The sequence below is a fragment of the Syngnathus acus genome, chromosome 3, assembly GCF_901709675.1.
Source record: "Syngnathus acus chromosome 3, fSynAcu1.2, whole genome shotgun sequence".
Lineage (NCBI taxonomy): Eukaryota > Metazoa > Chordata > Actinopteri > Syngnathiformes > Syngnathidae > Syngnathus > Syngnathus acus.
In genome coordinates, this window is record NC_051089.1 from 3,912,072 (window position 1) to 3,925,081 (window position 13,010).

Here is a 13,010-nt window from a genome sequence, read left to right on the forward strand (position 1 = left end):
CCAGTTTCCCAGAGCAATGTGAAATTTGGTAGGAATTTCTATCATGAGTAGACCCACAAACAATTCTCAAAAATCCCTACCTGAAAAAACACAGGGAGTCCACCATTTTGTTTTGTTTCGACTCATGTATGCATGTTTTTAAACTTCATTACTTATAACCAGTTTCATTTACAGCATGAAATTTGTCTATTTGCCTAGCATGGGTAGACCCACAAAAAAAAAAAAAATACCTGCAAATACACAGGAAGTATGCCATTTTAGTTTCAAGCTTTCAAAACTGCTCTTCAAAACCTGTTGGCTTTTTTTTTTTTCACAATTCAGCCCCCAAAAATAGTTTCATTGAGCCATATGGAATTTGTCAGGCACATCTATCATAAGTAGACCCACAAAATATTCTCCAGAAGCCAAGCCTGAAAATACACAATGACTCCACAATTTTCTTTTCAAGCTCCCACAGTAGCGCCTCTTAAAATTGTTGTAAAACTGAAATTGTTGCACAATCAATTGTAAAAATCCAGCGTCTGAACCTGTTTTCACTTTTCTATCCCAAGATAGACCCACAAAAAAAAGCTTAAGAATCCAGGCCTGAAAAGACACAGGGAGTCGACTTGCATTCATTCCAGCTCATCTGCTTTTGTGCGTGTCCTGATACTCACCCTGCTGCTTAGCTCAGCTCAGCTAACTTGCTAACAGTAGCTCACTTCCTGCGAGGGACCATGTGATCACTTTTAATCTGTTTAAGAAGCTTCTACCAGCCATTCCTCAACTGTTCTCCGCTATGTGACCTTACTGTCCAGCTGTGTGGCCTTTACTACAAAGTTGTGTCACAAAAACTTTCTGATAATGTTCGCAAATTTATCTAAATCTGATGATGTTTACTTTTGTTTGCCAAAATAATCCATTCACCCCACAGGTGCGGCATCAAGATATTGCACATGCAATTTTTCTCAAAAATCAACTTTCTTTTCCTCAATGAACTTTTTTTGATGCTATCTAGCACTGGTGTCAAACTCAAGGCCCGGGGGCCAGATACGGCCCGCCACATCATTTTATGTGGCCCGCAAAGACAAATTGTGCATCAAATTCCTGTCATTACTAGAATTGCAAATTGTCTTCACTTTTAATCTTTTTTTTTTTTAAATATTTGACCAGTTTTTTTACTCGTCTGATTTGAAAATGAGTTATTTGTCAGTTTGTTTTGTAGCTTTTACTGTATATAATATGAGGTGCACATACATTTATTTGGGTTGACAATCATAATGGCCTTCCGAAAGAAGCTGTGTCTCCAATGCGGCCCGCGAATAAAATGAGTTTGACACCCCTGCTATATAGAATTTCCCCGCAGAAATGCATTGGTTTTTCTTCACAATAAAATACTAATTTCTTTTTCCTCTGCAATTTAAAACTATTGTTTGATTTTGGCTGTGTCCCTAATGCGTATTGGCAACACCGACCTGGAATCAAGTGTTGCTGCACGCTTGCGACAGCATCTTAATCCTGATTTGTTCAACTTGTTTTGAAAGAGCATTGCAGTTCCTCGCTGCCTTCTCGTGTTGCATGAGTACGATGAGTGAGGGCTGAGTGGCACATTGCATGACTCCAAAGCCGCCAGATCCTCGCTTGCACTACACACACACACGCACTACACACACACACGCACAGATCGGAGTGGTGGTCGTGCGTTGTTCTTTGTTCTGCCAGTTTAAGAGCCTCGTGTGTCTTTTGCAGTGGGTGCCGCCTTCGCGTGACTTGAGCCGGCAGATTTAGGATTGTCCGCAAGTCCGAGACCCTCCCCTCCTCTGGACCCAGCCTCCGCTTCTCACGCAAGCACCGCCTGCATGCACGCACGCACACACGCTCACACACACTACACGCACGCACACACTTTCTCGCACCCGCTGGACCAGGACCCAACAAGCCAGCCTAATAGCACTATAATTTATACCTGTCTCTACTTTTGGCCACGCTATCATTGCGTTTTGGTTTTATAGACTTGATTGGGTTTTTTTCGGTGGACAAACATTGCCAATCAATGCCATCATATTCATTAATACACGAGTCATTTTGCACATGGAATCTAATTGGCATATTGGGCGTGCCTAAAACAGTATTTATTTATTTATTTATTTATTTATTTATTTATTCATTTATTTTTATTTATTTATTTTTATTTATTTTTATTTATTTGTTGTTATTTATTTATTTATTTTTTATTCATGTATACCTTTGTATTTATTCATTTATTTATTTATTTATATATTTGTATTTATTTGTATTTATTTATTTATTTATTTAGCGTTGGATGGTAAGGTTGAAACCTTGTCAAAATAATTTGGCTGTGACAAGGCCGGATTTGTACATAAGCCAATAAACCATGCATTTAGCTATTAATATTAACACGACAGCACAAAAAAAAAAAAGAAATAAAGCAGATTACAATACAATAATTCACGCTTTGTTTTTTTTTGTGCGTGTTTTATTTGTTTTGTTTCACAATGCTTGATGTTGCACAATCTTGGCATCGGACCTTGTTTTCGCACAAAAAAATGCCACATGTGCAACTAATCCTTTCGAACATGAGCATTAATCATTAACTGTTTCATCAAAAATTTTATTTTACATCAATTCAGCTGTTTCACCTAAACTTACCAAGGAGTGATGATGAATAAATCAAGGGAGGTGGGAAGATCATAACATTACAAGAATGAAGCTTTAATTTAATATTATGGGGAAAAATACAACTTTATTCCGGTAAAATTACAACTTTATTCTTATAACAGGGTTTCTCATTAGTAGTTTAATCTCATTAGTTCTTTTGTAACATTATTTCTAGTTTATCAAGATAATCTCAAAGAAGATGATAACGTAATTCTATTAACACAGCAACTTTTGTCTTATAACATTCCAGAAGTAATTTCTTTTCTTAAAGCTTTTTCACTTTGCAAACTCTTTGAGAATTTTTTTTAAACGATCATATTGAACTGGTCTACCCCCGCATTTGGATATTCCTCCACCCCCACCCTGCCCTCCAAGGTTCGCAACCTCAAAGGGGAGGTGAAGGTTTGATCTCTACGCTCTCACGCAACTGGTCAATGTTTAACTCCGGCTAACAGGTACTAGCACGCAATGGCATTCGACCCGAGTGCTTTATCAGGACTTAGCTCTGCTTGGGTGGTAGATGTTGTCATGATGCCCTTTCCTGGAATTTGAAGAGCCGCTGCTGCGGGCGGCGAAAAGTCTCGTCCGTGTTCACACCCAGAATGGCGCAAACACCCGTTTTAACCTGCAGCAAGCTGCGGGCATCAGCTAAAAGACCAAAACAAACTTTGTGTAGATTTATGCCACACCTCAGCTGTACACACACAAAAAAAAAACCCATAATTTTGTTGTGGAAACATTATCGCTTTATTCTCACAACAATTAGATTTTTCATTTAGGGTGTCTAGTCATAAAAATTAAACCAATCAAGGCCCCCGTAATGACTTTATCAACAACATAAAAGCATGCTCAAGTAATGAATATCTGTCGCATGTGCACGAGAGCATTTCGAAACATGCAATCACACACACACACACCTTCTCAGCGCACTAGACTTCATTCATAACAAACAGAAGGAGGGGTGATTACATCACGGGCTGCAGCCAATGAAGTGGAGGAGCACGCTATAAAGCAGAAGCCCATTCTGGCTTTTGGGGACACAAGAAGTGTCAACTCGGGCCTGAGCATTTGGGAATTTGTTGACTCCTCTCGGATTGCATCTCTTTGCTTCAAGGTAAATTCATTTCTTCAGCTTCATATAGGCGTCCGATTCCTACCTTTGTAAGATAGCCATCGGAGTACATTTGCAGATGTTTTGCTGTATATTCACGCTTTCGTTAATGTTCAGGTAAAAGAAGAAATAAATGAATAAAAGGTGCAAGACTTATTTGTTCTTGGCATGCTGCACAACTTGCCTGCCCCAACGCTCCTCTGCCTCTATTTCCAGGTGCTTTGATATTCCAGCCAGAAATTTCGAAGCCGGTTGCCATGACGCTAATGATACTACCGCTAGTGGGGGCCCTGTCCGTGTCGGAGGGTCTGGTGGCCGTGACCACGTTGTGTTTGGTCTACCTGTTGCTCAAGTCCATGCGCGGCGACATTCCCGAGGGGCTCCGAAGGCTCCCGGGGCCCAAGCCCCTCCCTATCATCGGCAACGTACTGCAATTGGGGAAAAGGCCTTACCTGAGTCTTACCGCCATGAGCCAGCGCTACGGCTCCGTCTTCAAGATCCAGATCGGCATGCGTCCCGTGGTGGTGCTGAGCGGCGGCGAAACGGTGCGACAGGCGCTCATCAAACAGGGAGAGGACTTCTCCGGGAGGCCCGACCTGTATTCCTTCCGCTACATCAACGACGGCGAGAGTTTGGCCTTCAGTACCGACCGAGCGGGTGTGTGGCGGGCTCGCCGGAAGTTGGCCTACAGCGCCTTGAGATCTTTCGCAACTCTGGATGGCACCTCGCCGCAGTACTCGTGCATGCTGGAGGAGCACATCTGCAAGGAGGGCGAGTATCTGGTGAAGCAGCTGGAGAAGGTCATGAAAGCCGACGGAAGCTTCGACCCCTTTCGGCATATCGTCGTCTCCGTGGCTAACGTCATCTGCGGAATGTGCTTCGGGCGCCGCTACGACCACGACGACCAAGAACTTCTGAGCCTGGTGAACCTGAGCGATGAATTCGGACAGGTGGTGGGCAGCGGCAATCCCGCCGACTTCATCCCGGCTCTTCAGTATCTGCCCAGCGCCAGCATGAGGGCGTTTGTGGACATCAATAACCGTTTCAACACCTTTGTCAGGAAGATCGTGGTTGACCACTACGCCTCTTTCAACAAGGTATCGCCCGCCCGTCATTAATCATAATTTCTTCCAATTTCTCACTCAGTTTTGTTCAACTTATGAATTCTTTGAGAAGAGAAACACAATGAAAACAATCACATAAAAAGTTTCTATCAGCCTCATCTGACCCAGACAGACGCAGTGTTTGTGACATCACGCAAAATGCACAAACGCTACATCATTTTTGTGTTCAAAATTTTCAAATACATTTAAACTATGCTAAAAAAGTGTGTTCATGAGTTTAGCTGTGTTGAAATTATAATTGGTGGGTCAAAACTGTGTCCAATTTTAGGACAATATTCGGGATATCACCGACTCCCTCATCGATCACTGCGAGGACAGGAAGCTGGACGAGAATTCTAACATCCAGGTGTCGGATAACAAGATCGTAGGGATCGTCAACGACCTCTTCGGAGCAGGTTGGTTGGAGTTCTTCTTTTGACTTCACTCGTTAGCATAGCCATTTATTTTGGTTGGGTTGGGTCATTATTGGCGAGAGAGGTTACTGGAGATCTCTGGTGGCTAAGGTCTTGAGGCTACTGGAGATGTTTTTGAAGTTATGGGGGACCGCCGAAGGGATTGGTAGTCTCCGGTCTAGAATGCTATTGTAGATCTTTGGAGGTGAGTGTCTCATGGTGTCACATCCTAGATGGGGATTTTTAATAGCCACCTTCAGATCTCTGGTGTGGAGATAATTTGCGGTTCCAGGGATGTTACGACATCTGACTATTGCACCATCAGCATTGATCAAAAGTCACCTCTGAATAGATAAACTGAAGTTCGATTCCACTTTAGGGTTCGACACCATCTCGACCGCCCTATCCTGGTCCGTCATGTACTTAGTGGCTTACCCGGAGATTCAGGAGAGGCTTAATCAGGAGCTGAGTAAGTACTTGAAAAGCGGAATTCCCCCTCCCTGCATCTGAGCAGACAATTTATCAAATCTTTTCATTTCCAGAGAACAAAGTGGGACTTCAGCGCTCTCCCCTTTTATCCGACAAAGCCAACCTGCCCCTCCTGGAGGCCTTCATCTTGGAAATCTTTCGTCACTCGTCATTCCTGCCCTTTACCATCCCTCACTGGTAAGGTTTTTTTTGCAGATTTAGTGACAGCGTGACATCTAAACCTTGCTGTCTTCCTAGCACCACAAAGGACACGTCTCTGAACGGCTTCTTCATTCCTAAAGACACCTGCGTCTTCATCAATCAATGGCAAATCAATCACGACCCGTAAGTGGAACGCTAAATCTATAATTGCCCGGTTTGCGGTGAAGTTTGACCACAAAATTCTCTCCGCATCTTTCAGTGAGCTCTGGAAGGATCCGACATCCTTCAACCCGGAACGTTTCTTGAGTGACGACGGCACAGAGCTTAATAAGCAAGAAGGCGAGAAGGTGATGGTCTTCGGCCTGGGCAAGCGCCGCTGTATCGGCGAGGTCATCGCGCGGCAGGAAGTCTTCCTCTTCTTGGCTATTATCGTCCAGAGGCTGCAATTCCACACCATACCCGGCGAGCCCGTGGACATGACGCCCGAGTATGGCCTCACCATGAAGCACAAACGCTGCCATCTGAGAGCCACTCTGCGACCGCTTGACGTGCAGTGAAGACTACGAACAATGTGCTGAGCTTGGAAAATAAACAAGAACAATAACTGTCACAATTACGGACAATGTGCATTTCAGTTCATATTTCGAGACGTGTTTTCCAGACAATAACGGAGGTTAGATTCCCATATAAATTTACGACAAGGCGAACTCGAGTAGCGAATCACAAATCAGCAACGGGACGCTCTACTTCCTTGACACCGATTCACTGCTCTACTTTTCTTTGTAGCCAGATTTTGGCAGCATCTTTCGGCATTTTTCAGAAAGAAAAACATATTTGGGTGAATTTCGGAACTGCGAATCACTAATGGGTTTAATGTATTCCTCTCTCTGTGGTTCTGTTTAAGTCCCTCCTCCTGGCCCAGCAACACTGATTGGTCGCCATGCCACTTTGCAATTCCGCAACTGTAATATAAGAAAGTGACTTTAAAGTAACATTATACTGTATGTAGTAATATATATGGCATTTTTGTGTAACATTATGGACGCATGGCTCACAAACCAAGCCAGAGTGTCAGAATGTAATGTACAGGACATCAAATTGAAGTCAAGCAGCTAATGATGGTGTGAAGATCAATTTCTTACAAATGTCCTTTTTGTGGTTTTGAGTCCCGCTGCTATCCTGTGACTCGGAATGAAATACATATGAGCTTATACTGTTTAGATTTTATAATCCAATATAATGTGGATGTAAGGACACTGAAGCTATATTTGTATCCTAAAATGTGATTTTGTGTTTTTATCAAGTATTTTGTAAAGTAAATTTATGTGCCTAATATATCATGCGTGTGTGAGTGTGTGCGTGAGTGAATTTGATTTGCCAGGATACCAAAAAATGTCTTTTTTTGGAAGACAACAGTAAGCTAGACAATTTTGCATCACTATCATTCTGAAGATGTGATGGCCGACATAATAAAAATGTGCTCAACTCAACTTTGCTTCATTTAAAATACATATTTTAAAAACAGCACAGATATAGCAACTAACTCTAAAAACTGGGGAAAAAAACAAAACAATTTTGTCATTTTGTTTGTCATTTTATATCTGGCTGGTTGCCATTCATATAATTCACACAACATGCTGAAATAACAACTAAGACTGAACAGAAAGGATGGAACCAAATATAAACAACCTGATGAGACAAGAAACACCTGAATAAGACACAAGTGGCTGAGCGAGCTGATTGGACAATAAAATTGGCGGGGCTAACGAGAAAAAGGTAGGAACAATGATCTAATGAGGCAAACAAAGAAAACGAACACAAGGAAAACATAATACTGACAAAATGGACAAGTAAAACAAACCGAGAACTTGACAGCTACTGTATTTCAATGTTGGTTAGTAAAAAAAAAAATGTTTGAGAACTATTATAGATATTTTGTATATTTTTGACCAGACCAACAGTGTATAATAGATGGATGGACTTCTATGCATTCAAAAAACACAGCAAATTTGTTTACCTTGACTCAAACCTTTTGATAAACAAAGTCAGAGACAATTTTCTGGAAACATCCGTTATAATCCCAAGCACGTTTAACATGTTCCTTTCCTGCAACGTGCGTTGATTAATATTGTGTCTTGTGGAAACGAGGAGGCCGGGAAGGCCGAGCGGTGTTGTGTCTATTCACGGCATGCTGAGGTTATCCGGGATGTGAACGGGAACATCGCATGAAGCAAAAAGGACAATATTGGGGGTCAGCTGCAGACCAGTTCCTGAAATGGCGTTCAGGTGAGAAAGTCAGAAAATGTTGCTAACAGGGGAAGAGAAATTGTCTGTTGCTATTAGAAACCGTAATTAACTGTAAAAGTGTGTTTTAAGTAACATGATCAAATTCAATATGTGTACTTAAATATATTTTAAGGCAAAATGTTTGAAGAAAATTTATAGAGCGTCTTCTTAATCGTTTCCTGTCAGACAAGTGGACAAATCAAAGTCCCTTGATTTATTTTTTTGCTGACTCATCATGAAAGTGAATTTCCTATTTTGATACACTTCGTGACAGTGATTTATTTTTGGATTTGATGAACATAACGGAAGGAAATGTGACACGTCGTCATTGCGCAACTCGTATTTTTTTTCTCATAGTCAGAAAGAATGACGAGCCAGAAATGTAGCAATGACTTGCAGATTTCGATGGAGACGCACGTAAAATCGAGCTGATAGAATGTCTGTAAATTTAATGATGACTTTTCCATGGCATGCAAAAGGATATGACTAATGAAGAGCAGGACAAAGTGAATGGAAACCAGCCAGGGTGAAACAATGTCAAGCGGGCAATGCGACGCTGATAAATTCTTACCAGTTAGCTGGCTATTGTTCTTTGTGTTTTTAAAAACAACAATTTGATATCACCACAAAACATTATCTGACATGCACAAAGGAATGTTTGTTTTTACTTGATTTTAAGAAAAAAAAAAAGCTTCTGATGGTCGAGTCTTGCGTAATGCCTGGAAGCTGTAGCTGGAATATAATGTTAAAAGAAATCAATGTTGTTTTCACTCCCCAAAAATCTGCCAGTGTTTGGTGTAGATAAAAACAATGACCTTTTTTTTTTTGTTCAAAATTTAAAATATATCATTTTAAATAAAAATATATATTTATAGAAAAAAAATCCATGCTGTTTTCACTTCCCAAAAATCTGCCAGTATTTGGTGTAGATAAAAACAATGACCTTTTTTTTTTTCAAAATTGAAAATATATCATTTTTAAAAAATATATATGTACATATATATATATATATATATATATATATATATATATATATATATATATATATATATATATAGATATATTTAGCTCGGCATTCCGCAATTAGCAGAGGTCAGCGTTATCCAGGGGTCGGCAGGAAGCTCGTGTGCACAACTCATCAGTTAAACTCACTTTCACACACAATGGAGGAGTTGCCTGTGGATATTTTTAAAAAGACATATACAAGGATGAACTTTATACACCATTGTGGGGTTAAATGGTTTGGACTTATCGTAAGAGATTCTTCATGATCATCATGTTAAACCGAACCAACGGCAAATATGACCAGAGAGAGAGCCAAGGTTTTGGTGTCTGATTTGTCCGAGAACATTGTTGTTGGAGTTTTCAACCACTTGAATAATGTGTCAAAAATGAGTATATATTGGTAAAATTCTTGAACTTTCATCGTCCAAGTCCTGCGGCGCTTACTCGCCCCCCCCCCCACCACCACCACTGGATTCCCATAGCGTGCTAGCGGCTCGTCGCAAAGTTCCTCTTTACAATATGTGTGTGACTAAGATCAATAAACATTCCTCCCTCCCTCTGGCTTGTCAGCTAGTTAAGAGAAGTCCAATGCCTTTCATGCCTGCGTTGTCGTCCTCCCCCAATCTGCTGTGTACAGGAAACACCGCACCCCCACCCCAACCCACCCCTCGCACCCTGACCGGACAGGAAGCGGTGTTGTCCCAGAGTGCTTGGAAAAGGCCAGAGCGATATCAATTGTGGAAGTTTATCTTGGGGAGTTTTTATTTTAATCTGCCGCTCTCAGGCGTGTGGCTGGGTAACGGTGGGCCAACGTGCCTCGGGGCCCGGGTGGGGCCGCCCGCCTTTACACGCGATGCCATACCATCCTGAGAAACCCCCTCCCTCGGCTTTCCTCCTAAGCGACAAACAAGGGAAAGCAGGGTGGGCCCTTCAGGAATGTTGCTGTGATATCTTTCATTGATCTGTGTGGGGGAGAACGACGGGAGCTCTCCGGACTTTAAGTGGGAATGATGTTCCAGTGAGATTCCCTGAGAGCTAAACAACATTCAGGTGCACTTTGTCCATGCTTCCCTGAATCGGGATCTTATAACAGGACAAATATTGGGTCGCCTCCATTTTGAACCCACACCTACGTTTTAAATCACTTACCTTGAGAGGGCCTGCTAGCTCCGCCTCTCAAATTGTATTTGTCCCGATGCCCACTGTACTGGGTCTGTTACTTTCGAATATTTTTACAATTGATTATTCCATCGAATAATTGGATACAATAATTTACATTAAAATATTAATCGATTGTAAATGACTAAACTGGTCTCCTGTATTACTCTTTGTTGGTTATTGAGTGATTTCAAAAAACAAATAAGCGACAATTTAGTTTTGTCTAAATTGAAGCTGCCAATTTCTTGACGTGTTTGACTTGGCCTGCCGCCTGCTTCCTTTTGAATGCGACGATGCATGGCGTGACAAAACGTATCCGCGCCAATGATGATGTTGATATTTGCGCGAGTAATGTCGCTAGCCGCTCTGTTCGCAAGTTAGCGAACCCTACGCTCATCTGTGTTTGCAGAACAGTTACTTTTAGAAGAATGACTGGTTCCCTAAAAAGACAAAAACTCCCGTCTGTTACTCCTGTTGTGGTTTTGGGTTAGTTGGACACTTTTTTTTTTTCTTTTCTCACCTTGCGTGACAGTCTGTAGTATCTTGGCTGTCACAATGATAAGTAGCGTGCGACTTTACCTAGCGTGAGAGCTAAGGGCTGAAGGCCAGGTTTTTCCAGTTTTTCTTTTTTTTTCCCCTCACTTCCTTTCACTTTGTTTGCATGCTGACTTTTATGTAAATTTGACCAAGTAGGAAGTTAGTCACAAGCTAATTTTCTATTGTTTCTCAATATTTCCCACAGAAATAATAAAACGTGATAATGTGATGTCAACGTTATATATTATGATATTTTGTAATGGCTACAGTCCAATTTAATTTACTCAGGGAATAATTTTTTGAACAAAATGGTTTCCACTATCCGTGTAATGTAACTCCACGACAACAACACAACATTTAACACTTGTTTGACTTTTGACTCTCTGTCAAGGAACCTGCGTGCCTTTCATAACTGAACACAAACATACGTGATAAGTGTGCGGCACGCCATTGCAGGTCCAAGGTTTGCATGATGCATGTCAATGTGAGGAAGGTGACGGGTTAAGAAGCAAGGCGACGGATTGCGTAACTCCGCCATTATTTAGACTGCCAACGCTTCAAACGATTCACTACAAAACACATCAAAACAATATTGAACAACAAAAACAACAGATTTGGATTTCCACACCAACACTCGGACATCTTCTTGACATCGGCTCAAATCGCGACACCGCTTGTGAAAGTCCAATTTGGCCTACATCCAACAATGAGCCGTCATCCCTCGTCATGCTCGAGGGATCGCTTCCAAGCGCAAGTTTATTTTAGCACCACCGCATACTCACCACTAAAAGACAACTAAGACATTGTTACGGCTCTGATGCAACATGTTGATTGTCCAATTGGTATTTCATATCCCGACGTTGACATCATCCAATTATCCAGTGGTGGGATGCCAATTAAATTTTGGGATGTTGCATACGTATACATATATATATGCATATATATACTGAACGCATAAAAAGGTGGAAGAAAAGTATTTTTTGTCATAGAAGACGTTCAACATGACGAATTATCCAATTCCAGGTGTAAAATGGCAAAAATGACAGCACTGTTTTTTTTCACGTTAGCGTGTAAACAAAAGTGGTGTCGTGTGAACAGCCTCTCAGAGGCTCACCTGTCAGAATACTTGAGCAGCAATTAGCGCACACCATCGCGACTCCCGCTTCCTGCTGGCCCGACACACCACGCAAGCGTTTGCATGACAAGAGCCACTTGACGCTTCCTGTCGCGCCCTCGGTCGTATTTACAGGGCAAAACAATAGTGGCAGGGAACAGGGTCAAGATGAGGGGGTCACGTGTGCTCGTGTAATTGTCTTGTGCGTGTTTGCGTGATGATCGCCAGCGTGATGAAGCGTGATAGTGTGCACACACAACTGGCAAGGCCATCAGGTTCTTGGCGAGCGAGCCGAGAGGTCCACGGGGGGCCATTATGTACTTAACAGGCTCCCGGCAGCTTTAGTTATCAAAGACATCCTGAGCCGGGCAGTTCCCTGCAGCTTGACTTTCATTACCCTGCTAATGTGCCACTAGCTTGGCAGCACGAGGGATTAGCAAGGGGTCCCTTTAAAAGGTCGCCACTTTGCACAGAAACAAAATGGTGTCATTCAGAAAAGACAGGGTCGGTCGGTCGGTCGGTCGGTCGGTGGGTGAGTGAGTGAGTGAGTGAGTGAGTGAGTGAGTGAGTGAGTGAGTGAGTGAGTGAGTGAGTGAGTGAGTGAGTGAGTGAGTGAGTGAGTGAGTGAGTGAGTGAGTGAGTGAGTGAGTGAGTGAGTGAGTGAGTGAGTTCGCTCATTTGTCCGTCTGTCCGTTCGTTGGCTACCTCGTTAGCTAGCTCGTTAGATCATTTGTTGGTTAGTTTCTTTTTGGTTGGTTATTCAGTATGTCAATTGGTCAGGCGGTTAGTTGGATGATTAGCAGAAACACACAAAAGCAATGTCATTTTAAAACCTTAATAAAGTTATGCTTTCATTGTCCCTAGTTGGGTAATTCTTCCATTTGTTTAAATTTGGCTTTTTTAGTTGTCTGTCCTGCTATCTATAGAACTGCGCTCGAACGTGTGCCATTTTAGTTGTCTTTGTAAAGTATCTCAATAAAAAAACTAAATTGGGG

At 42.0% G+C, this 13,010-nt stretch overlaps 1 protein-coding gene across 1 annotated transcript; it reads left to right on the forward strand.

Moving 5' to 3' along the window:
• Window positions 1–3,685: 3,685 nt before the first annotated feature.
• On the forward strand, window positions 3,686–7,405 carry LOC119120709 (cytochrome P450 1A1). Its single transcript, XM_037247853.1, has 7 exons — window positions 3,686–3,772; window positions 3,986–4,866; window positions 5,162–5,288; window positions 5,665–5,754; window positions 5,828–5,951; window positions 6,012–6,098; window positions 6,175–7,405. Exons 2-7 carry the CDS (start codon window positions 4,027–4,029, stop codon window positions 6,470–6,472), a joined length of 1,566 nt encoding a protein of 521 aa, XP_037103748.1. The 5' UTR covers window positions 3,686–3,772; window positions 3,986–4,026; the 3' UTR covers window positions 6,473–7,405.
• Window positions 7,406–13,010: the final 5,605 nt, after the last annotated feature.

What these genes read in the sequence shown, in the direction of transcription:
- LOC119120709 (XM_037247853.1), top strand. Translation starts at nt 4,027, where the DNA reads ATGACGCTAATGATACTACCGCTAGTGGGGGCCCTGTCCGTGTCGGAG. An exon ending in CCCTTTACCATCCCTCACTG is followed by an intron (nt 5,952 to 6,011) that starts GTAAGGTTTTTT and finishes CTGTCTTCCTAG; the next exon opens with CACCACAAAGGACACGTCTC. An exon ending in TGGCAAATCAATCACGACCC is followed by an intron (nt 6,099 to 6,174) that starts GTAAGTGGAACG and finishes CGCATCTTTCAG; the next exon opens with TGAGCTCTGGAAGGATCCGA.